Source organism: Lontra canadensis, unplaced genomic scaffold (assembly GCF_010015895.1).
Source record: "Lontra canadensis isolate GAN:19392208 unplaced genomic scaffold, GSC_riverotter_1.0 scaffold9, whole genome shotgun sequence".
Classification (NCBI taxonomy): Eukaryota; Metazoa; Chordata; class Mammalia; order Carnivora; family Mustelidae; genus Lontra; species Lontra canadensis.
This window is the reverse complement of record NW_022631003.1, coordinates 39,447,363-39,473,651: the sequence shown is the minus strand read 5'-3', so window position 1 is coordinate 39,473,651 and position 26,289 is coordinate 39,447,363. Positions and strand designations below refer to the sequence as shown.

The following is a 26,289-nucleotide window of genomic DNA, read 5'->3' as shown; positions in this document are numbered from 1 at the left end:
AGTAACAAGTGATTTTTTTCAACATCCTTTTTCTCACTTAATTTGGAATTCAAAGCAAATTAACATTATCTTTGTTTTAACTGAATATTGCCAGTATAAAAAATGAAAGAAGTACCTTGACATTCTTAGTTTCTTACTTAAATGGCATATATTTCCAACTGGAATCAACCTCTCTGGTTTTCTTTCTTTTTTTTTTTATTAGATTTTTTCTAAATTTATTTATTCAACAGAAAGAGAGAGAGATCACAAATAGGCAGAGAGGCAGGCAGAGGGGGAGAGGGAAGCAGGCTCCCTGGCCCAATGCGGGGCTCAATCCCAGGACCCTGGGATCATGACCTGAGCCAACGGTGGAGGCTTAACCCACTGAGACACCCAGGTGCCCCTACCTCTTTGGTTTTCTATCATCTTGAATTCTTCCTTTGAATTTTCTGAAGGCTGGAACATAGTCTCAGATGCTAGGACCAAATCTGACCTTTGGGAGCAGGGTGGAATGAAGGGTGGGAATGAAGGGTAGGAGAAGGATTTCAATGGTTTTAGTTAGTCTGTGCTTAAGGGGCTCAATATCAAGTCAAATCTCACAATGACCTTTTCCCCAGTTCTAGTAACTAGTTTTCAACTTTCCTTGTACACAATTCTAGCAACCAAATTTCTGTCTTATTTTCCTCATACCTACATCCTCATTCTAACAAGTCTTTCACTCCACACATTAAAACCTTGCTCCTGTACCCCAGCCTCAGTACCAATTTGTAAACTGACCTACCTATAATTATGTGTGGGCCTGTTTGGATCTCTAATGTTCTTTGCATCTAGATTCCCACTGCACTGCTCCTTCTAGGAAATGGCTGTCCTCTGCCAGTGATGTAAGCCACTTGCGTCAACTGCCAGCTGCTTTCTGACCTACACCTACACATGCCTCTGTGTAGCATGCTCTGCCTGGCTGAACATCCTCCTGTCATTCCCACTTAAGTTTACCCTGGCCTTTCACTTGTCCTGTCACAGTCCGGAGATGAGATATAAAGAATTAAAATTTGTAAATGTCTGACACCCTTATTTTGGTACATAAAAAGCATAAGATTAAGAATAAAACATGTTGAAAATAACCACTATAACACTATGATCTCTACATACAGACTTAGAAAGTCTTAATGAAATGATTGTGCCTGCTAATATGGCCAACTATCAAAGAGATTTGTAGAAATTTGCCACTCATTCATTATACATTTGCTGAATGGAATGCAAACAAATGAAAAGAGATCTGTGATGATTCTTAGAATTAATATAGGTACACAGGAAAAGAGTTTTTAAAGTTTATGAATACTGTTACTTATAAAAGTTAGAATAGTTTTTTACTCATAGTCAAATGAATAGTGAAGGTCATTCAACACTGAGACCGGTTTTATATTCTATCAGAGGGGTTGGCAAACTTCTTCCGAAGGGAGTCAGGTAGTAAATATTTAGGCTCTGTTTCACCTACTCAATTCTGTCACTGTGGCTTGAAAAGTATAAACAATAAGTAAATAAAAGGGTATGGTTATGTTCCCAAAAAAACTTTATTTCTGGATGCCGAAATAAAAATTTCAGTAAAGTTTCGCAACACAAAATATTACTCTTCTTTTGATGTATTTTCTTTTTAGAGTTTTATTTCTTTATTTGAGAGAGAGCAAGAGAGCAAGAGCACGAGCAGGAGAGGGGCAGAAGGAGAGGGAGAAACAGGCTCCTGGCTGTTTGGCTGGGTCCCAGGACCCTGAGATCATGACCTGAGCCCCAAGGCAGACACTTAACCAACTGAGCCACCTAGGCCCGCCTCTTTTGATGTATTTTCAACCACTTTAAAATATAAAAACTATTCTTGGCTCAAGGGCTGAATTTGGCTCACTGGTTGGGTTGTAATTTGCTGACCTCTAATGCATATTTTCTCAGACTTTCAGATGACTAAAATGTGTATGTTGTGTATGGGGGTTGGAGTACCTGGGAAAGAAAAAATGTTTTTGCATATTTGAGAATATACCCATCCTTACCTTTAAAAAAAAGGCCCTTTACATTTTTTAAAATATGCAGAATTTTCTTGACTATTTAAGCAGTGTAAGTCCTCCATTCATGATGTACAGAATTTTTCATTAACACCCTTGGCTTTTATCAAATAACCAAGATGGAAATGGGAAGTAACCAGAAGATTATGTCTAAGCCTAAACAAAAGAAACAAAACGAAAGCTTGAAAAAGACAAAAACAAGCAAAACTCATGAAAAATAAGTAAGGTTCTGGAGAAGCTATTTGCACCATCTAACTCGGGTTGGATTCCCAAATGGTAACTTTTGATTATAGAGTCACATACCTCCAAGTAACAACTATCTAAAGGACACTAGGAGATGGAAGAAGTGAAATATTGCACTGGTTTAATAGTCACATTGTAAATATATATGTTCCATTGCTAAAAATAGCAGTTATGGGGCTGGAAGATTTTTATTATTATAAGGACAAGTAAACACGGGGATGAAAGTACAGCAAATAATTATTTTTTTATAATACAGAAGACTTCCATTTATTTACCAAAAACAAAAAAACAAAAAACATACCCTCAACCACAGCTTGTTTTATATGTTTTGGGACTTCATGTGCTATCACAGAGAGAGAAAAATAAAATGCCCCGGGGAAGGGGAGCGGCACCAAAAAACAGACCTAAGTATTCGCTACTTTGTTCTTTCCAGTGCCCTCCAAACGTGTCACTTTCTTCTCTCTCCGTTTTAGATTCATTGCATATCCTTTTCAGATTCTTTTTATGTTAACCGTCTTGTCCCTCCTCCCTCAGCTCCCTAGTTCCTTTTCCTTCATTTCGTTTTATAGCTCTTGAAAATCTCCCTTTCTTTTTGCTCTTCCCCTTATGGTACCTACTAAAACCTTAGAAAAGAGATGTATATTCTAAAACTTCTGTGGGCTTCTAAGAGACGCTGAGCATGCTCAGTAGCTAGGTCAGGTTTTGTCGCCAGCAGCTGCCCTGATTCGACCTCTCCAAAAATAGACGTTTAACTCTTTGAACGCCTGTTTAAAGATGTAATTCGTTTTGCTCTCTCCTCATTCAAGGTTCAAAGGGAGGCAGCGAGGATTCCAAGGTCCCACCGCTCCCTCAGCCAATGAGGAGACCGAGAGGGAGGAGCCTGGGGCGGCTTGGTGCAGCTTGAGCTTCTGAGGGATTCATCCCCGTAGATGCCGTGGAGTCTGAGCTCTGCTGCATCTGTCACAGCAGAACAACATTAAAAACAAAAACACAAAACAAAAAACAGAAGAGGAGAAATGCTGCAGACTATGGAACGCTGTAGGACTTTCTGAAACATTTGCCGGGGACTCCCGTGGAGCATGATCTTTTAAAGCCAATTCTTTTCGAAGCCTGTTTGGGTAACTGGGAAAATGACAAATATGCTAAATGCAGCAGCTGATCGGGTGAAATGGACCAGATCGAGTGCTGCTAAGAGGGCTGCTTGCCTGGTGGCTGCGGCATATGCTCTGAAAACACTCTACCCCATCATTGGCAAGCGTTTAAAGCAATCTGGCCACAGGAAGAAAAAAGAAGCAGTTTATCCGGCTGCAGAGAACAGAGAAATACTGCATTGCACCGAGAACACTTGTAAAAAACCTTGTCCTGGAGTTAATGCAGATTTTTTCAAACAGCTCCTAGAACTTCGGAAAATTCTCTTTCCAAAACTTGTGACCACTGAAACAGGCTGGCTCTGCCTCCACTCGGTGGCTCTAATCTCAAGAACCTTTCTGTCTATCTATGTGGCTGGTCTGGATGGAAAAATCGTGAAAAGCATTGTGGAAAAGAAGCCTCGGACTTTCATCATCAAATTAATCAAGTGGCTTATGATTGCCATCCCTGCCACCTTTGTTAACAGTGCAATCAGGTACCTGGAGTGCAAACTGGCTTTGGCCTTCAGAACTCGCCTGGTAGACCATGCCTATGAAACCTATTTTACAAATCAGACTTATTATAAGGTGATCAATATGGATGGGAGGCTGGCAAACCCTGACCAGTCTCTTACTGAGGATATTATGATGTTCTCCCAGTCTGTGGCTCACTTATATTCCAATCTGACCAAGCCTATTTTAGATGTAATCCTGACCTCCTATACACTCATCCAGACGGCTACATCCCGAGGAGCGAGTCCTATTGGGCCCACTCTATTAGCAGGACTTGTGGTATATGCCACGGCTAAAGTTTTGAAAGCCTGCTCTCCCAAATTTGGTAAATTGGTGGCTGAAGAAGCTCACAGAAAAGGCTATTTGCGGTATGTGCACTCCAGAATTATAGCCAATGTCGAAGAAATTGCCTTTTACAGAGGACATAAGGTAAGATAGAAATTAAGGTGATGAGTGAAATGTGAGACTCTTCCAGCTGCCACTGCAGTGCTAGATACCATCTGTTGTCCTGTTGATGGACCCACTTCTTTAGTGTTTTAGATTTCTATGACATCTAAACCTGTATTGAAATATATGCTTCCTTACCTTTCTAATTACAAGCTGTTCAAGAACTGTGGAGTACAAACTTCTCTGAAGATTCATGGGGATAAGATTTTCAGCAACCTGAAAAAGCAGTCTACTTTCCCTCAGCTACCCAAATATGCTCAGAATTCTCTCCAAAGCATTTGCCTAAAACTTAAATTCTAACTGGTTGGTCTTAGCATTAGAGGGAAATATTTGTTTGGAAACTCAGTAAACACATTTCACCAGGATAGAAAATTGAGGATGGTATTCTTGTTGTTTTTGTTGTCGATGTTCCTTTGTTTTTCAAGAGGGGGGAAAAAAACCATGCTTTTATGTGAAAGACATGTTTGACAGTTTTGCATGTCTGGTCAATGGAGTGACCTCAGTCCTCAGAATTGCAGGAGAATGTGTCTCACAAATAGCATTTGCATTAGTGTTAGTTAATGTTCAGCACCATAGTTTGAGACAAATAAAAAAAGGCAGTGAAATGAAATTTTGCCTAGCTTTGAGGGAAAAGCTAAGATTATAGAAGAAATGAGGATGAGAAAAGGCGTTCCAGAATGTTATTTTTAAATATTAAAGATTTTCAACATTAAGTAGGTCCCTAAAATAGTTAGCCTAATTACATAAGCTTGCAGTGCATTAAAGTAACTTCAGAATATTAACTATGATGGAAATTTTTAAGGTGATCCATCTGAAATCTTAATACAAATGAATTTGCAAATGAAATATTAAGGAATTCTAAAACTGAAAATGGTATTTTAATTACCAAAGAGAATCATTTAATTTTTGAAGCATCTTCAATTATCAAAAAAAAATTTTTAAGTAGTAGCAGCATGAAGAAGAAGATTTAAAGCAAATATAGGACTTCTATTCCCACTTGAAAATTGGTCTCATGTGTTATATTAATCATACTGATTGGTCATTCCTCTTGACTCATTGAGCTCAGTGATGTAAATTACAGCATGCTGTAGGCTTCTGGCATTTAAAACAAAATCCAATAGAGTTAGTTCAAAAGTGGAGTCTAATTATGCATGTATGTGTCATGTTTTTTATTTTTAGGTATTTTTGGTTCAATCAAAAAAAGATAAGGTTCTCACATTGTTTATTCTTCTCTTACGTAATATTATTTAATTTTAATATACATATCATTTTGAAATCATAATTATAAATCATTTATGTGTATTTTATACTTAACATTATATTGACTGAGTATTATGGTTTTTTAAAAATAATACAGGTGACCAAAACTAGATAATAATGCTTACTCCTGATAGTTATCTATTTATTACCTTTAGAATCATAGAAAATACTATACTAAATAAAACAAAATAATATGTTCTTATCTTTTAAGAAAGTCCTCAAACATACACTATTTAATTTTATAGCTCATGCTAGGTTAATTCTTATCTCTTTTTCCCTCCATAGGTAGAAATGAAGCAACTCCAGAAAAGTTACAAAGCTTTAGCAGATCAGATGAACCTCATTTTATCCAAACGTTTGTGGTACATCATGATAGAACAATTCTTGATGAAGTATGTTTGGAGCAGCAGTGGACTAATTATGGTGGCTGTACCTATTATCACTGCAACTGGCTTTGCAGATGGTGGTAATGACATTTATGCTCAATCTCAAGTATATGTTTAAGATTAGTTCTCTTGAAGGTGTCACTGCTGGTTTTGTGTGAGTGAAACTGTGTCTGCAGTTGTTATTCTATGTTCATTACTGGTCAGAAAAAAGTCACAGACCTTGAACATACAATAATAAGATCAGCTATGTAAAAAAAAAAAAAAAAGACAAAGAGCTCTAAACACCTTTCTAGCTCTGAAATATTTCAGAGATCTCTGATGCAGAGTTTCTAGGAGGTGACCTTGAGCAATTTTAATTATTCTGCCTAACACACAATGATTCTTTAGTTTGCACTTAAATTCAAAACAAAATAATACATTCAAAAAGAGTATTATACAAGTTCTCCCCATGTGTTGTAAACTTCAGTTCTGCACATCCTATGCTTTTAGTCTATAAATATTCTATAACTGGATTGGCCCTGACTTGTGATTTGAAGAACTGGTTGACTACATGAAGGAACCAGGAATATTATATCAGGTAATGTTTCATGCCATAGAACAAGGTCTCCTTTACTTACAGGTAATACCAGTAACAACCTATGTTGCATGACTTAGTGGCATTGTGGAGGTAGGGGTTAGCAAGTTGCAGGCATCTAATTCTATTCTATCACTATCTCAGTGGTTTTTACCAACGTTTTCATCCTTTAGAATAACTAAAAAAGATAAGGGCAAGAAGGACAACATTAAAATGTTGTATAAAACCTAACATGGGAGTTCGGGTTGTAATTGGCAAGGACGGGGAGGATTAATTAAAGGAGGATTGTTTTCTCTTCTTCTTCCAAAATATTCTCCCTCCTCTTTAAAAACCACTTGACCAAAATTGGACTTGGTGTTGAAGGCACTAGAGAAAAGCATGGACTTTGTAATGAGACAGAGCTTTGCTCAAATCTTGGCTTTCCCTCTTCCTGCCTGTATCCTCTAAGTCATGTTAATTAAACTTTATAAAAATCAGTTTCCCCATCTATAAAATGAAAATCAGAAAGGCTACTTCAGAGAGTCATTGTGAGGATTTAGTAAAATAATGTTTATGAAGTACAGAGCATACTCTTGCTGTTCTTGATATATGGTGACAATTATTACCTAGAAAACAAAAGACTAATAACACTAATAACAGTGTGACAGAATTCACACTGTATTACAGTTATTTTAGGTATAGAATTAAGAATCAGTAGTTATTTGTTTGAAGTCATCTAATAAAAACAAAGACAAAATTACTTTTCTTTAATATATTGAAACTGTGCTTCAATGCTTTACCCAATTCTTACAAAAATATTTGTCAAATTTGAGTCATTCTTAACCTAAAATTGTCACTTTAGTAAATTAAGATTTGTCAATCCTTTGTGATGAGTACTATACATATACCAAATATATTCTACATCATAACTCTCTAATAGCCAATATATTAAGACTGCTAGTAAAACTAAATTTTATCTATTTTCATACTTCATTTTTTAAAATAATTTTAATAAGTTTATATTGAAAAGAGCATTGTTAGTAATAATACTTTTAGACTTAATCCTTCCATAATGAAATGATGATTTTTTTCAGAAGAGTATTAGAGAAAAAAAGACACTTAAAAACCTATGGTCTTAAGATTAGTTTTACTAAGAAACTTGACAAAATCATCGGATATTCATAGTGAGTCTCTTTAAATTTATAGATAAAAGTTTCATACATAATGTATATTAGAGATAACCCCAATGACAAGATTATGGTGTAGTTATGTTATTCCTTGGAAGCACTGGTCTTATTAGAAAACCCTGAAGTATTTAACATAGAACAGAGAAAATGTGGCTATTAATGGTGACAAATTAACCCCACAGAGACCAGTTAGAAGTAAACAGTGTGTGTGAAGAATCTAACAGTCTTGGGGCGCCTGGGTGGCTCAGTGGGTTAAAGCCTCTGCCTTCAGCTCAGGTCATGATCCCAGGGTCCTGGGATCGAGACCCGCATCAGGCTCTCTGCTCAGTGGGGAGCCTGCTTCCTCCTCTCTCTCTCTGCCTGCCTCTCTGCCTACTTGTGATCTCTGTCAAATAAAGAAATAAAATCTTAAAAAAAAAAAAAAAGAATCTAACAGTCTTACTTCTACAGGTGATGTAATAAGATGTTTAAAAATAAATCTTATAAATCCTGAAAATATCTTATTAAAGAAACATTAAAATTTTAAATAGAAATTATGATAATAATTACATTTATGCAAATGAACAAGGTAATTCTTAAAGCTTCCTTTAGAAGAAAATTTTATACAAAGAGAAGCAATAAGACAATTACATAGACAAAAAGTAAATTCATATGTCAACATTATGAGAGTACACTTCAAGATCTTCTGTAATTTCTTAAGTTACTACCGGTATGCTTATAATGTTTATGTGCATATTTTTACTAAATATATTTGACCTATAATAATTTAACACATGAAAATATTAAGTTATTATTCTACTCAGATAAAATTATTTATTTTTTTAGATAATGATATGTCCTTGAGGCTGTAGGTCTTGCAATTACATACCCTATATTCTAATGTTATCTTCAATCTTAATTTACACATATGCATCCTGCATTGTCCCTTATGTTAGAGATGAACCAAGTACATGATATTGTGTATTTTAAGACAAAAATACATGGAAAAAAATGGGTGAATAAAAGATATATGGCAAAGAGAAAAGGAGAAAAAGTAGAATAGAGAAAAGAAAGAAAAGAATAGAGAAAGAAGCAGGCCCCTGCTCAAATTTTGACTCTGCTGTTTAATACTTATCCATCCTTGAGAAAGTTACATAAGTTTTTATGTCCCAGCTTTCCCATCTTAATTATATGGATAAGAGTATATATCTCACTGAATTGTTAGGAAATTATATATAAAGCATTTAATGTGCTTTGAAACAGTCCTTGGTATAGAGTTAAAACTTAGGTGGAAGCAATTGTTAATATTTACTATATTCCTACCATGTGGGTACTGGAGTCAGATTTTCTGGGTTCAAATCCTGGGTCATTTGCTTACTATGTAAGGCTGTGACTATGGGCAAATCATTTAACCATTCTGAGCTTCAATTTTCTCAGTTCCAAAATGGGGGAAATTATAGCAAGGTAGTTACAAGGATTAAAGAAGATGGCATGTGTGAAACTTAGAATATTGCCTGCCTCATAAGAAAGGCTCAATAGATGTTTGCTGGTATGGTTATTGTAGTTAAAGGAGCAAGGCATTTGGAAATGATTAGCAAACCAGAGGTAAAAACGCCAATAGGAGGAAGAGCATGCATAATTTTTCTTTTTTTTTTTTTTTGGAGGAGATAAGAAAAATGGTTCTACAATAGTTTTATAATACTATTTACTTACAACTTTAAGTGAAATCTTATGGTAAGGACAGGATTATGTTTATATTTAAGTTCCCATTATGAAATTGCAAATGGAATCATGCTATTTTCACATGAAAAGAGGAGCTTCCAAGTCATCTAGTCTGGAGCCCCAGAATTGCATAAATGGTTCATGGAAGCCTGAAGGATAGAAGACACCATATAATTCCTACTGCACTGCCTTTTTGCCCTTCATAATGCTGCCTCCGTATTATCTGCATTGGAAATTGCTCTAGAAGGTATTTAACTTAATTTGACACTAAGTAATCATGTGACCAAATGGTTGAAAAAGAGGCACTGGAATAGTTAATTATGTCTATTTTCTATTTTGTTTTTTATAGGGTATTACCCCCTTTATTTTATATTAAGAGAGAGACTGAAATTATATGAAGAAAATAGTTACCTGGGGAGATATCATCTCAATTTTTTTTTAAAGATTTTATTTATTTATTTGACAGAGATCTCAGAATGGCAGAGGCAGGCAGAGAGAGAGGAGGAAGCAGGCTCCCTGCGGAGCAGAGAGCCCACCCTGGGATCATGACCTGAGCCGAAGGCAAAGGCTCTAACCCACTGAGCCACCCAGGTGCCCCTCATCTCAATTTTTTAAATTTAAAGTTCCAGTATAGTTAACATAGTGTTATATTAGCTTCAGGTGTTCGATATTGTGATTCAGCAATTCCATCCATCACCTGGAAGCCATCAAGGCAAGTGCACTCCTTAATCCCCATCACCTACTTCACACATCTCCCCCATCCACCTCCCATCTGATAGCCATTCTAGTTAAGAGCTTGTTTCTTGGTCTCTCTCTCTCTCTTTTTTTTTTCTTTGCTCATTCATTTTCTTTCTTAAATGCCACATAAGTGAAATCATATAGTATTTGTCTTTCTCTGACGGACTCATTTCACTTAGCATTGTAATCTCTAACTCTTGTTGTTGCAACTCAACGGTTGTTGCAAATGTTAAGATTTCATTTTTTTTTATGGCTGAATATATTCCATTGTGTATGTATACCACATCTTTTCTATCCATTCACCAGTTGATAGACACTTGGGCTGCTTCCATATTTTGGCTATTGTAAATAATGTTGCTATAAACATAGGGGTGCATGTATCCCTTTGAATACATTTTTTGTATTCTTTAGGTAAGTTCCCCTTACTGAAGATTACTAGGTCATGTGGTAGTTCTATTTTTAATTTTTTGAGGAACCTCCACACTGTTTTCCACAGTGGCAGCACCACTTTGCCTTCCCTCCAACGGTGTACAAGGGTTCCTTTTCCTCTACATCCTTGCCAACACTTGTTTCTTGTGTTTGGGTTTTAGCCATTCTGACAGATGTGAGGTGATACCTCATTAAGTTTTGACATGCATTTCCCTGATAATGAGTGATGTTGAGCATCTTTTCTGTGTCTCTTGGTCATCTAGTATCTCCTCAATTTTTTTTAATGTTATAGGCCACTTTTCTTCTCTTCATATCAAGAACAGTTCTGGACAAGGTGAGAGAAAGCCATTTATAGGTCCCTCCTGCCAGACCTTATCACAGGCATGTAATAGCGAAGAAAGCATCTAAGCGGCTAGCACTGCCAGTGGTGTCTGTCTGCTGGTGGTCTGTTAGTATAAGGTGGCCCATCAAGAGTAGCAATCAAGAGATACTGCTCTTAAGAATGGAACTAAACTCTATCATCACCTAATAACAGGGGTGATGTTTTTTATTCCTAAAATGTACCTCCAATAAGGCTATATCCATAACTCCTATTGTATTAGTGTTTCATATTCTAATGTAAAATTATTGGAATATAATTTTATATTATGGGTCAATTTGAATATACTTCCTCTCCTGTTGACCAATTATTGTAACAGTAATTAGCAAAACACATGAAAGATGTACTTTTAAGCTATAATTAGCTATCCCTATTACATAGCTATATTTGGCAGCTGGAATTTTCAAAGTATAACATACAGGCCATAAAGGATCCAGTCACTAGTGTACCACTCAATGAATGCCACAAAGTTAACACATATACATAATCACTAGTCACAAAAAATAGAAACATACCTTCATCCCAGGACCCCTAGCTCCTTCCAGTTTTATCCCCATCCTCAGTCCACTATCGCATCCCCAACTTATTCCTGCCCCAAACATGCCGCAGTAAAGGTAATTATTTTACTAACCATTCATCAGTGTTTGCTGGGTTTGTTCTAGTTGCTCCACAAGCATTTGTTAATGTTTGATGATATCAGTCTTTTTCATTTTAGTGTTTTCGTGAGTGCATAGTGGTACATCGTTGTGGTTTTAATTTAAATTTCTCTGATGACTAATGAAATTAAGTACTTTCTATTTGTTTACTTGCCGTTTGGGTAGCTTTTCTTATGAAGTGCCAATGATTTTTTTGTTCACTTTTAAATGGACTTATCTGTTTTTTTTCTTATTGGTTTCAAAGCTCTTATGTACTCTGTAATGTGACTTTCATCAGACATACACACACACACAATCTCAAATACCAGTTTGCCCATTCTATTCATACTTTTTAGTATCTTAACATTGTGTAAGAGGAGTTCATAATTTTAACATGGTTCAATTTATCAATCATTTTTTTGTGTGGGGTTAGTGGTTTTATGTCCTGTTTAAGAAATACTTCCCTAATCCAAGACATGAAGATAATTTCCTATTTTATCCTCTAGAAATTTATTGGTTTTTCATTTCACATGGGGATCCTCAAACCATTTAGATTTGATATTTATATATGGTATGAGGTAGGAGAAGACCATAAGATTTTGCTGAGATTTGTCAAGGTGATAGTTTTTAATTAGCAACAGTTTCACCTGGGATAAATCTCATTGGTTAGGATACTGACATTGCACAAAGCTTGAGATTTGTCAAGATGATAAGGGTAAAGTGCAAATGAAAAGAAATAAACTCAGGTTATAAGTCCAAAGAAAAAGCACAGAGGAATAACAACTTTTTTTTCACTTTTAAAACATTAATAGACTTAATTTTCTTTAATTTTCTTAGAGCAGTTTTTAGTTTATGGAAAAAAACGATCAGAAAGTACAAAGAGTTCCAAATGTCTCTTCTCCTCCACAGTTTCTCCCATTATTTACATCCTGTATTTGTGTGGTACATTTGTTACAACTGATGAATCCATATGTATGCATTATTAACTGAAGTGCATAATTTATGTTAGGGTGTATTTCTTTGCATTGTACACTTGCATGGGTTTTGACAAGCGTCTAATGACATAATTTTAGTTTCTAAATCCTTTCTCACCTTTTCAGTGAGTAATAGCAGAAGTCACCATTTTCAATATAATACCTTTTATTAGTGGAGCTGGAAAGTAGCAGTAAGATGAGCAGATATAATGTTAAATATTATATCCTCAAGTGAGAAACATTTGACAAAACGTTTAAAATATTTGGTGAGGAAAATAAAATGGGTTGACCTATGATACAAAATAAATGAGTTCCTGAGGTCACGAATTTATATTCTGAAACTAAGGAATCTGTTTTTTTTCATAGAGCTTATGCAATTGGCTGTTGAGTGCATGACAAAATACTACGGGCACTGTTCTCATATTACCTGCCAAAAAACAACCAGTAGAATAAAAGTCAGATGAAATCTGTTCACAGCAATTTGTAATTTTGTTGCTAAAAGCATGAAGAAAGCCCAGTAGGCATTAATCTGCCAAAGCAACATGGAAAGTACCATGCCATATCAAATACAAGTCCATCTGTGCTCATGTTTCTCCTTCTTAACAGAGGCTGTCGATGCAAGCTGCTACTCAAACCCCTTTTAACCCAAATTCATAAAATGCCATAATTATTTTATATCATCAGCCAGATTCTCTATGAGCCAAAACTATTCTTAGAACTTTAACTGATACAGCAATTCATTATTTTGGTAGTTTGCTGAGAATCATTCGGTAATTTATTTGTAGCTATCTAAATTTTATCACACACTTAAATGTATTTAAGAATATCTATGTTCTATTCTCAGTCTATTTATTCAGTCACATCTTTCACTACTCACTTCTACCAGCACTCAAAACTTTTTTTTTTTTTTCATTCTTCGGGAAACTAACTAACTTCAAGGGAACTAAAGGTAGTTCGCAAAGCAGTGACTGACAGTAGAACTAGGAGGGGCCATACTGGACTATCATAGAAGGTCCCCATGAACATATCAAAATTTCATTTTGATGCTCAAATGAAATCTGTGCCTGACACCACCCATACTGTTACATGACAAGGCTATTTATCATTCAATTGACATTGCTTCAAATTTCCTTTCTCTGTGCTATTGCTTATGCTGTACTTGTAATCTGTTAAAATTGTACATAGTCTTCAAGTCCTCTCTCATAGTATGCTCCTCCATGAGGCATTCCCTGTCTCTTGCAGCAAGAAATGACTTTCTGCTTCTGCAAACACTTCACATTAACTCTCTTCATAGACTGCTCTCCACGGTTAGTTAGGAATTTGTCTTCTCTTTCTTACCAAACCATGAGGCCCTTAAGGAAAGAGTCTGAAAATCACATTTATCCTTATATGTCTTATAACACCTTGCCTAAATTCTTGCACATCTAGTTGTTCAGTAAATATCTGCTGAGTGAATTCTACCTTATATTATGCATGGATCCCTTCCCAACTCAGCTGAGCTGTCTATGAGCAAGTAAAGGTAAAAGTATCTAGTGGTCCTAGGAGGGCACAAGTTAAATATCTGCATTGTTATAGAGAAAGAAAAAAAAAAACTTCCACACTGAGATAAACCATAGAGAAATATATATCAAAAGGGGCCTATGGCTATCTATATCACATCATTCTAATACTTTCACTAGTTTACAGTATTTAATTTAGAACTTTGGAGACAATTTATAGAAGAACCAAATAGAGAATCATATTGATGGGAAGTTTAAAGTAATGATTGGGGAGAATAATTTAGAAGAATAAGACTGAATTGAGTAGTATGCAATAATAATAATAATAATAATAACTAGAGAAAGTAATACCAGCTAACATTTAGAGCACTTATTATGGGCCATGGGTTGGGCTACTACTTCATTTGTATTTCACGTTTAAGCCCCACAACAATCCTTTGAGATAGAATTGTTTCAGATATTAGTATTAATTCCCTCATTTACACATGAGAAAATAGGCATAGAGAGGATAACTGGCTTATTCTACTTATCTTACCATTTGTCAATAAGAGGTAGAGCCTGGATTCAAACCTAGTCTAGGGGCGCCTGGGTGGCTCAGTGGGTTAAAGTCTCTGCCTTCAGCTCAGGTCATGATCCCAGGGTCCTGGGATCGAGCCCCACATCGGGCTCTCTGCTCAGCGGGGAGCCTGCTTCCTCCTCTCTCTCTCTGCCTGCCTCTCTGCCTACTTGTGATCTCTGTCAAATAAATAAGTAAAATCTTAAAAAAAATACAAAACCTAGTCTAACTCCTACTCTTGTCCATAATTCTGCATTGACAGAAATTTAGGAAGTTCATGCACCTATCCATTTACTCACCCATGCATTCATTCAGTACACACTGAGGAGTACCATGTGCTAGACACTCTGCTTGGTGCCAGGAATAAAGAATACAAAACATAGTCTTGACCTTTAAGGAATTTATAATCCATTGGAAAAGCCAGACAAGGTTTTCCACGGAAACCTATATTAAAGAGTTAAATTTCATGAAGAAAGAACTAGGCAAAAAAGGAAGGGAAGCATTTTAAACTCAGAAGAAATGGTATATGCAAATACCAAAGGATAAACAGAATATTGCATGTTTGAGGTGCTGTGGAATGTACGGGCAGTTTAGGTGAAACAGATGAACTGAACTTAGATTATGAAGTTCAGCTAATCTGCAGTTCAATTGAAGGAACCACACTAGAAATATTTGCTTATATTCCAGTTATTAGTATTTTCTTGACCAAATCCATAGTATTTTATTACCTAGCCATAAGAGGGGTAGAGAATTGAATTCGGAAAGGGTTAAACGAATGCTAAATGAAAATAAACTTAATTGTTAATTAAGTGTATTAATTCTCCTCCTAGAAAAATAATAAAAAGAAGCTTTAAATAAAATCTGGTACAAATACTCTATTTTCAATAATTCATTACATTTCTAGGAAATTGCTGATGCTAATGAAGTATTTACCATGTGGGGTTTTTAGCTGAAATTTCATTTGTAAAAAGAAAATAGTTCACCTGAAAAAACTCAGTAGTTTTGTAATTTGCTTTTAGATCTAGAGGATGGCCAAAAACAAGCTATGGTTAGTGAACGGACAGAAGCCTTTACCACTGCTCGAAATTTATTAGCCTCTGGAGCCGATGCTATTGAAAGGATTATGTCTTCATACAAAGAGGTACTGGCATTTCTTGTTGTCTATTTGATTAAAATAATATATATGAAAATTAGGAAAAATGTAAATTATCAGATATACTTAACAATTTGTAAACATATCTTTTCTCTGCTAAAAATTCCTAAGAGTATAATCAAGATAAAGGGCAGCAACTCCCACACGTATTGCTGCTAATACTCTGGTTTTTACATTCTTAATTGCTCTTAATTGTAACTCCTCTTTTTCTGTCTGTAGTATGACATATTTGTTTTTTAAAAAAGTCTATTAGGTATGGATTCTGGAACCAGAGCACCTCAATTTAAAATCTTGCTCTAGTATGTACAAATTATGTGAACTTGATCAAGTTCCTTAATCTGTTTGTCTCCTTATCTGTAAAATGGAGATAATGTAGCATTACTTGATAGGGTTGTTGTGAGTTAATATACTTAGAATATTTAAAACAACACATATTTAGGAACTCAATAAGTGTTAGCCAATAATATTTATATACCTTGCAAACTTTTACTCATCCTTCATGTCAAGTCAACCTTCACCGACCACATCTAAAACCCTCTTGTGATTCTACTTTCTCTGCAAAGTCTGGGTCTTCCTTGTCTGTGTTCTGGTGCAACACCATGTTATAATTGCCCACCAGACCCTGAGTGGAAAGCAGCATCAGTTTACTTATCTTTGCATTTTAATATTCATTTTAATGTGTGGAATATTTCATGTGGTCAAGAAATATTTGCTGAAAAAATGGTAATAAGACTTGCAGATATCAGAGGGTTAAAATTAGAAATTATTTATTTCATCTATTATATGATATTCCCATGAATATTCCCAGTTATTTTCACCATTAATTACTGTTGTGACTTTTGTATCAATATGAATCGCCAGAGCATCATTACAAATTCCTCTGCCAATTAAATCATTCTTGAATAGACCATATAAAAGAGTAACAAACTTGGTGATTTGCTCACAAAATTTTTAGTGTCATTCAACAACTGATTTATCGAATTGGGGTTCCTTAAAAAAGTAAAACCAGGGTGCCTGGCTGGTTCAGTTTGTTAAGCGTTTGGCCTTAAGCTCAGGTCATGATCCTAGGGTCGTAGGATCGAGCCCTCATGGGGCTCCCTGCTCACGGGGAAGCCTGCTTCTCCCTCTCCCATTCCCCCTGCTGTTCTCTCTCTTGCTGTGTCTCTGTCAAATAAATAATTAAGATTTTTACAAAAAATAAAAATAATAAAAATAAAAAAGTAAAACCAATTGTTTAGGGTCAGATACCAAAACAACACAGTTTTTTAAAATTTTTTCAGTGGTGCCTGGGTGTCTTAGTCAGTTAAGTGGCTGACTCTCAGTGTCAGTTGAGGTCATGATCTCAGGATCCTGGGATCAAGCCTTACCACCCACCCCCAAACCTCCCCACCCCTATCACCCCCACCCCCTGCCCAGCCCTTGTGTCTGCTGCATCCTCAACCTGGGAGTTCGCTTGTGGATTCTCTCTCTCCTCTGCCCCTGCCCCTGCTTGTGCTCCCACACGCTCTCTTTCTCTCTCTCTCAAATAAATAAATAAATAAATCTTTAATTTTTTTTTCAAGTAGTAATTTTGATAATCTACAGAGAGAGTTTTAGGGAAAGGTTTTTTTGATGTAACAAGTCCCATATTAAAATTAAATGACAAATCAAAATTTTATCCATATCATATTAAAATACTTTGCTATCTAAAGTATTTCACAGTCAATATTCACAGAAAGAATATTGAGCAGTTTTTCTATATTGTATCTAATACAAGAAATAATTGCACTTTGCTTTATTTTCCCTGCGTGTGCTTGGGATCATAGAATGCTTAATTCCTAAGAATCTTACTACCACTGTGACAGCACATGAAAGCCCCAAGCCTTCTCTCTGCTAGTTCCACAGGGAATAAGATCTCTTTTCAGCATAAGAGTCCCGGAGCAAACTCCCTGCCATGTATACCAAAGTCATTTGTCCACAGTCACATTCTCTGATTTTTTGAGACGCTCTGCCCATTCCATCCTACATCCTACTGTATTAACTCATTGCCTCCTGCCTTTCTTTGAACTGTGCATTTAGTTTTTGGATTTTTTTCTCTATGCAAATACATTTACCCCAGTTTCTTTTGAATCTGTGTTTTGTTAATTCTTAGCTCTGTTTTCCTCCACTAGGGATCTCAAGAGATTCTTCAAGATAACATTTTAGAAATTACCTCTTAAATCATTACAACATTAATATATAGAAATGCAATGCTAATGACAGTGGAGACATGCAGTGGAAGGCTTTTGATAAAAACACCTACTCATTTATGGCTTCGGTTTTGCACACACATAAATCTTACATAAATGTCAACATTGTATTGTATTATTCCACGGTTTGTTAGTGACATGCCTTGCTTATTGGTGCCAATTTCCTGGTAAATATTCCTAAAAGGGAATGGTTTTTGTGTTTTCCTTTTCACTGAGGAAGATGGTCTTGACAGGAGATGAGTCACTTTTCACATTACCCTGATAACAAGGTGTTCTTGTAACAGAAAAACAGCAGGAGTTTTCTTCTAAATTGGATAACTGGCAGAATAATAGCAAGACCCCATTCTACTGAGCCTTATGGACTAAAGCAGAGATTGATCTCATTTTATAATCTCACCTAGAATAAAAGTCATATTTAATGTTTTTCTTTGGCCATACATCATGTTTGGCTTGAAAAGAAGCTGAGCTGTGGGATTTGGACTGAAAAGGATTTGAACCTTTTCACTGAGCTCACTCCCAATATTGATATCCACTGAGGGGTATTTCCTTTGGTAAAGTTCAGGAATGTTGACAATCAATTTGACTCAAAAACATTCATTTCATGATAAGAAAAAAAATGTGTTTTTCTTATATTTAAAATCTTCTGTTTTATTTTTTTTAAGATTTTTTATTTATTTATTTTACAGAGAGAGAGATCACAAGCAGGCAGAGAGGGAGGGAGAAGCAGGTTCCCCGCTGAGCAGAGAGCCCAGTCCCAAGACCCTGAGATCATGACCTGAACCGAAGGCAGGGGCCAACCCACTGAGCCACCCAGGGGCCCCAAATCTTGTTTTAAATTGGAAAAAAAAAAAAAAAGATGTCAAAACAAAGGATCATTATAACATTACGTTTTCACAAAATTTCTAATTTTCTGGAAATGAAATTTGTCATGTAAATGGAGCCAAATCAGAAATTTGACTGAAGGATCTTTAGACCTCACTAACATTCAAAATCTTAACATTTTATTTTGAACCCTGGCTTGAACGAATAATTTTTTACAGGTTTTGTAATTCCAGTCAAACTGACATCGACACCTTGCTGTGTTTCTCTCTTGGTTTTTCTCTTTTACTGTTACTTGTGATAGTTATCAGATGTATTTTTTTTTCATGTATAGTAAAATAAGATCTTTAAGATTAAATCAGGAAAGCTGATAGGATTGCATATCTTTTTTAAAAAGTCTGTTTTGGATATATTAACTCTATTTTACCCCCTCTGTTGGTTTTAGATCACCGAATTAGCAGGCTATACTGCTCGAGTGTACAATATGTTTTGGGTCTTCGATGAAGTGAAAAGAGGCATTTATAAGAGAGCTGTTGTCATGCAAGAGTCTGAAAGCCACAGCAAGAATGAAGCTAACATAGAAGTACCCCTCAGTGACACACTGGAGATCAAAGGTACTGAATCAAATGTTTTAAATTTTCCTATACTTAAACATTTACTTTAGCAACAGAACCAAACATTTCTAGAAGATACCTTTTATCATTTACAAAGAACAAATACTTGCTTATTTAAACAGTTCTTCCTAAAATTAGTGTTGCAATTTGAGGAGTAGTGACTAACATTACCATAAGAAAATTATGCTACTTGTATTTAGGACAAATTTCTAGAATTATTTTTGGAAACTGCCCATATGGCAGAACAAATTGTTTGCTTTTAAAATTCAAACACAGAATTAGAGCTAACATCGTATTGTTCTTCAATCTTCTATGTTTTTAAACTTAAGTTTGGTCATCACATTTTTTAAAATTGTACTCTTCTTTGCCTTAATTCCCTTTTTGCTGTGCTGTATCATTTTTTTTTTAATAGGAAAGGTCAATTTAGTGAAGTAAGTAATTGTAAAGAATATGGCTGGGTTCTATCAGATAGAGTTTATCCCATCTTGCTCTCATTATGATATTGACATTAGATTATTATAAAATCATGTTTCTGAAAAAGATTTTCCAAATATATATATATCAGAATGTCCACATTTGCATTAAAATTTGCTCTACATGTAGATGCAACATGCAATTGCTTTTATAAATTGAACTATTCCTTAACTTTTAGGAAGAGTTATTGATGTGGATCATGGAATTATTTGTGAAAATGTTCCCATAATTACACCAACGGGAGAAGTGGTGGCTTCCAGGCTAAACTTCAAAGTAAGATGATATTCAAGAATCTTCTGATTGTTGCCATCACACTAATACAAAACAACTCAGAATTCATGTACCTTATGTTAAATAGTTGGAGGAGCATATGGAAAGGAGGGGAAATCAAGAAAGGTATGCACAGTGGCTCAATTACAGAAGCAGTTACTTCCTAAGAAAGCAAAGAGAAAGAGAAATTTGATTTCTACTGCCTTTTTGCCAGGTTGAAAATCAAAATTTCTCAGTGCACTGAGGGCCTGTACAAGGTAACTTCTGGGAACAAAAGAAAAATTCTTCAGAAATTAATATCTGGAAATACATTTTAATTTTTTCCTTATAGGGATTACTCAAAATATATAAGCGTATACTGTAATATATTTACTACAATATAGGGAAAGAGGTCCTTAGCAAGTTTACTTCTCTTATTGTATATTACCTAAATTCAATTTATATTTGCAATGATCACATCTTCCATTTAGAAAAAAAGAGAAGATTCATGTATTTTTAGTTTTTAATTTTGTTGAGAATAAGAGATATCTTTTTATTTATTGTTCTATGTCTTGATTACAAAAAGCAAGATGTAAAAATTGCTTAACAAACCTGAAGCCCTAAGTTAAAGCATTGTACAATTTAAACATACATTTTGGAATTCAAATACAAAATAATTTGCAGATAAGCATAAATGATTATAATGCAGGCATTTAAGTGTAGTTCAAAGACATGATTGGACTTGGTAACAGAATTACAAGCATGAGAATACATGTACAAATTATTTTAGTACGGACTTCAGTATAGGTTTAATTTTAAGGATGGGTTTGCAAATGAATAAGAATGCTGGAAGATGATAAATACTGAACATAGGGAAATTCTGTGTTAATAAATATGAGAAATTGTGGGTTTTTTAAAATATTTTATTTATTTATTTGACAGAAAGAGAGAGACCACAGTTAGGCAGAGAGGCAGGCAAAGAAAGAGGGGGAAACAGGCTCCCTGCCAAGCAGAGAGCCCGATGCAGGGCTTGATTTCAGGACCCTGAGATCATGACCTGAGCCAAAGGCAGAGGCTTAACCCACTGAGCCACCCAGTCTCCCGAGAAATTGTGTTTTAACTACAACTTGGTTAGGCTTTATTTTTCCATTTATAGAACTACAGACTGATTTAATTATTTGGATCTGGTCATGAGTACCTATTAGGTGTAATGATGTACCATAATCTTAAGTAGATTTGAAATAAAACATTTGAAGAGCCATGCATGGAAGGTTTAATTACTTATTAATAGTTTGTAATTTATAATTTCTGACTTTTTATATAGAATTTGTCAGGTTAGGCGTAATATCAATTCTCATTGCTCCATTTATTAAACACAGTAAGTCTTAAATTCTGCCACCTACTAATTGCATTATTGTGGACATATCACACTCTTTCTGTGAAAAAACTCAGGGCTCCGTTTATTTTTTATAAAAAAAAATGAATTTTAAAATGCATAATCTAACAAAAATGTCATGAATTTTGAACTTCTACAAAGATACACGTTACTATAGTACACTTTATGATAACTGGTATTTTTCTGACACTTATTTAAAGTGTCAGGTCCCAAATGTAATGAAAGTTCTGTTTCCTCTGTATGCATTGACAAATAAACAGGTTTCTAGAGGAAAATGTTCTCATCCTTTTGTAGACATTGTGGAATTAAAAAACTGTTTGGATAAGAAAATTCAATGAATGTGGGAATTATTTTTGCCTCACACTTGCTATTTACTAAACATGGGAAAATTTATGCCAGTAAAATAATTTGAATATGGAAAAGGCTTCTATTAGGACTCAAAATGTGTTAAATATCTGAGAATTCCTGAGAATGATGCTATTAAAATATCTTATGAATATGCCTTTTGCCATGGCATGTATCTTTTAAAAAATCATTTGGGAAGTATTGATGCTTCTACAAATTACACTTCCTTAACTAACTTCTCTCTAGTAAAAGAGCACAGCAAGTCACAAGATTAATTCTTTTGGGGCTTTTCCCAGGATTTTCTTTGAACTTTATTCTATCAAAATAGCTTTTCAGTTTGGCTACAACTGGGGAGAAAAAATACCTATAGTAAAATGTTTAGACTCAAGCTTACTCCCATCTTACATCCTCGGGGTAGCTGTGTCCAGTGTCTGAAATACTCTTCTAGCTCTGACTGGTTTTCTCTTGTCACCCAGGTTCTGGAGAAATATTTCCTCCTCCAAGAGGATTTTCCTGACCACTCACTCAAAAGGAGCACTGCTCACTACTGCCACTGCCTCTAACCCCACAATGCCACCATCTTTCCCAAATGCATCTTTCTTCTTTTGTTATTATAATAGCATTTATCACTACCTAATTTTTTGTTCATGTCTTTTTTTCCATCTTTCCCATTGAAATGTAAACCATGAGAACTGAGATTTTGCCTTGGGTAGCGCTATATCCCTTGTGCCTAGAAGAATGTCTGGCACATGGTAAATAATCAATGTTTACAGAGGAAATGTCTAATTATTTAGACAGAATATATATATCTCAACAATTTTTGCTTTACATATACTTATTATATACATTCCTAGTTCCTTTATCTTAACCCTATCCCAACCCTATTCTTTCCCTTCCCTTCCTCTCTCTTTCTACCACCTTCTTTCAACAAAAAGTTTTCAGCTTATGTTATATACAATGTGCCGACATGGAGTGGACTCCTTATACTGGCATAATCCAAATAATACAATGTTTTTTCATCTTTGAATTTTCAGTATGATATATTCTATATCATTAATACTTAGATATTTATATCCATATTATACAAAGCTTTATCTACAAGCATACTGTAGAGTTCTGTCCCTCATACTTTTTTTTTTTTTTAAGATTTTACTTATTTATTTAACAGAGAGAAACACAGCCAGAGAGAGAACACAAGCAGGGGGAGTGGGAGAGGGAGGAGCAGGCTTCCCTCTGAGCAGGGAGCCCGATGGAGACTTGATCCCAGGACCCTGGGACCATGACATGAGCCAAAGGCAGATGCTTAACAACTGAGTCACCCAGATGCCCCCTGTCCCTCATACTTTGATGATGTATTCACTTTTTAATCATCATTACAAAATATCATTTGTTCTTAGAAATGTTATCATTGTTCTTAGAGCAAATTTTTAAATGCTGTTCCTTTTCCTTGTTCTTTCTAATACTCTTCAAATACCATACTAAGACAACTTCCTGAACCTATTGGGTGGAATGGGAACTGATGAAATTCAACTGTTTAAAGTTAAATGACAAATAAAATGGAAGATTCTAAAGAGAACCATCCAGTTGATAATGGATAAATGACTTTTGACATATATATATATGTATATACATATATATATAGGTTTTAAATTCATTCCTAGACATAAGACTAAATTATAATCCTGTTGCTTTCCTCTGTCTTGGTTTGGTAAATGTATTTTCTCCATCTGTGAATAAAACAGAATTAGAATCATTTCATCTGACTGATTATGGGCTTTTGTGACTGTGTAACATTTCAGACTGCTGAAGTATAAAATTAAGCTGCCCAGCTGGATCTTAGAATAGCTTTGTAGCTAATAACTCCAACCGACAAATACAACAGAGTTGTATTTGAATTCAATATAAATGTAACCAAATATTAAAATAAATAAAGTAAAATTAAATGTATTTTAATTTAAAATTTTATACTTTCTTATTTCCCATGTGGCTGTGTTTCTACATATGTGTGTAGTATCTGATGACAAGACCTCAATTAAAATTTTAGAAAGGCAGTGCTCATTCCAAGAAGATTCATTTCCTTTGGAGTTGGATTATTTTATCATGCTTTTAGCTTGAGAGCAAAACTGGAAATTCTCCATCCTGATTTTTTTTTTTTTTATCCTTGCCTACCCTGGGTTATCATGTGTTTGAAAGTTTTTAAAAAATGAATCACTTTTAAATGCTGCCAAATGAAATCATTTTTAAATATAGCAGTTTATCATTTTATTTCTTACTTCAGGTACAAGAAGGAATGCATCTTTTGATAACTGGTCCTAATGGTTGTGGGAAAAGTTCTCTCTTCAGAATTTTAAGCGGGCTCTGGCCTGTGTATGAAGGAGTCCTCTATAAGCCACCTCCCCAACATATGTTCTATATTCCACAAAGGTAGGTACATATTTTATATCATGAGAAAATTTCAGTTTGCTTTTGAATTATCTTGATTCCTTAAGCTCCTCAGTTTATAATCTTTAAACATGTTTTCACTGAGAGAAACTATTAAGAAAATCAAATTCAGTTATTCAAAAAAGTTTCATTGTTGCTTTGATTATGAGAGTTTCCAGGACAAAACCACTTCTTTTTATTTTCACATCTATCTAGATATATGGAGCACTCAAAGACTATAGATGTTAGTCTCAAGGAAGAGCAGGCTAATTGAAGGAATGATTTGATTGCTTTAGATGTCAGATTATCTCTTCTCACAGACAAAGCTGTATTTGGATAGTATACCAGTCTTTTCATCAAACTGTATACATTCATATGTTCTAATATTGTTCGCTTGTATCTGAAGAGCCTCCATAAAATAGTCTTTATTACAGTTATGCTATATTATTAATTAATGATTTGAAACTACCTTAATTAAAAAAATTACAAATGAGTGTAAAGTAAGCATAGAAATATTTTAAAAGAATATTGTTTCTTCTGAAGTCTTTAGCCATCTTTCCTTGTAACAATTTAGAAACATCTAAATACAAAGTTATATTTGAGGATTTGGAATATTTATTGTGGGTGAGAGAAAATGAAATTTGAGGAAGAGGCACACTCATGCTCATCTTTTCCATCTGTCATCACCCTGGGCTAGGTGGACATCACAGAGCACTCGTGTATTAGATGGCTACTCTGTGGAACATAATAGAGCACTTAGGCTGGAAGTACAGAGACAGAACAAATATAAAAGTTACATCAAGTAAGGTACTATCACATGTCTCTCTTGCCCCTTTTCTTTTGTCAAAAAGTGTTTGTACCATCCTGCCCCCTGGTCTAATTTTTAGACCACATGTTATAGTTAGGAACACGAGGGTTTGTGAGGTTCTTTGCTTTGAAGTAAGACTTATGTTAGTAGTAAGAAGCAACTTGAAGTATGGGAGAATGAATTGCACTGGCATTAAGAAAATGTTGGATGTGAGCATTGTCATGAATTCTTATGTTTAACATAAAATAGATAACATTTTATGATACCAGAATCATTGTCTCTTCCTCTGTATACTTTTGGGAAACGTTTTGAATCTGACAATTAAATTATGTAGCCAACACTTAAGTTTCAGACATTAATGTGTTAAGTAGACTGATTTTAATTTTTTAATTTAGATTATAAGGTATAAAATCATGAGGAAAATATTCTGTTGTAGAATTCTATTCTCTTAATCTAAATAAAATCATATATATAAATTTTATATTTTTAGCTATTTTTAAATTTCCTATATAATATGAAAGATACAATTCTTGAACATAGCTGTGACCTGAGCAATACAGGATATTTCCAAGGCATAGAAAAGTGCATAATCCTGTAAAATTATCCTTCAAAAATTAGGGAGAAATAAAGTCTTTCCTAGACAAACAAAAGCTGAGGGAATCCATTGCCACTAGACCTGCCTTATAAGACATGCTGAAAGGAGTTCTTGGAATTGAAATGAAGGTAACTTGTAACATGAAAAAACATGAAAATAGACAGATACGCCATTAAAGGTAAATATATAGTCAATTCAGAATATTCTAATATGACAGTGTATCAACCACTTAAATATAAGTATAAAGGACAAAGTATAAAAATAACTATTTATAAGTAGTATAATTCCAATATAAAAAGAGATAAGTTGTGATGTTAAAAACTTAAAAGAAGGAGAGTGAAAGGGTAGAGTGTTCGTATGCAATTGAAGTTAGGTTTTTAACACAAAGCAAAAACCCATAGTAGATTCATAGATAAAAAGAAAGTTATCAGAGAGAGAACTACTATGGAAATCATCAATTCACAAAGGAAGGCTGCAAGAAAGGGAGAAAGGGGACAGAAAATGAAAAAAAAAAAAAAGAAAAGTCAGAA

The 26,289-nt window shown here is 34.8% G+C and overlaps 1 protein-coding gene across 1 annotated transcript in view; it reads left to right on the top strand.

Moving 5' to 3' along the window:
* ABCD2 (ATP binding cassette subfamily D member 2) overlaps positions 1 to 26,289 on the top strand; it is a 69,278-nt gene that overhangs the window by 2,622 nt on the left and 40,367 nt on the right. Inside the window, exons 2-7 of the mRNA XM_032855358.1 lie at positions 3,080 to 4,342; positions 5,906 to 6,086; positions 15,677 to 15,798; positions 19,303 to 19,471; positions 20,124 to 20,218; positions 24,214 to 24,359. Of these exons, the coding sequence (XP_032711249.1) occupies positions 3,404 to 4,342; positions 5,906 to 6,086; positions 15,677 to 15,798; positions 19,303 to 19,471; positions 20,124 to 20,218; positions 24,214 to 24,359 (1,652 nt within the window). The 5' untranslated portion in view covers positions 3,080 to 3,403. The remainder of the gene's footprint in view (positions 1 to 3,079; positions 4,343 to 5,905; positions 6,087 to 15,676; positions 15,799 to 19,302; positions 19,472 to 20,123; positions 20,219 to 24,213; positions 24,360 to 26,289) is intronic.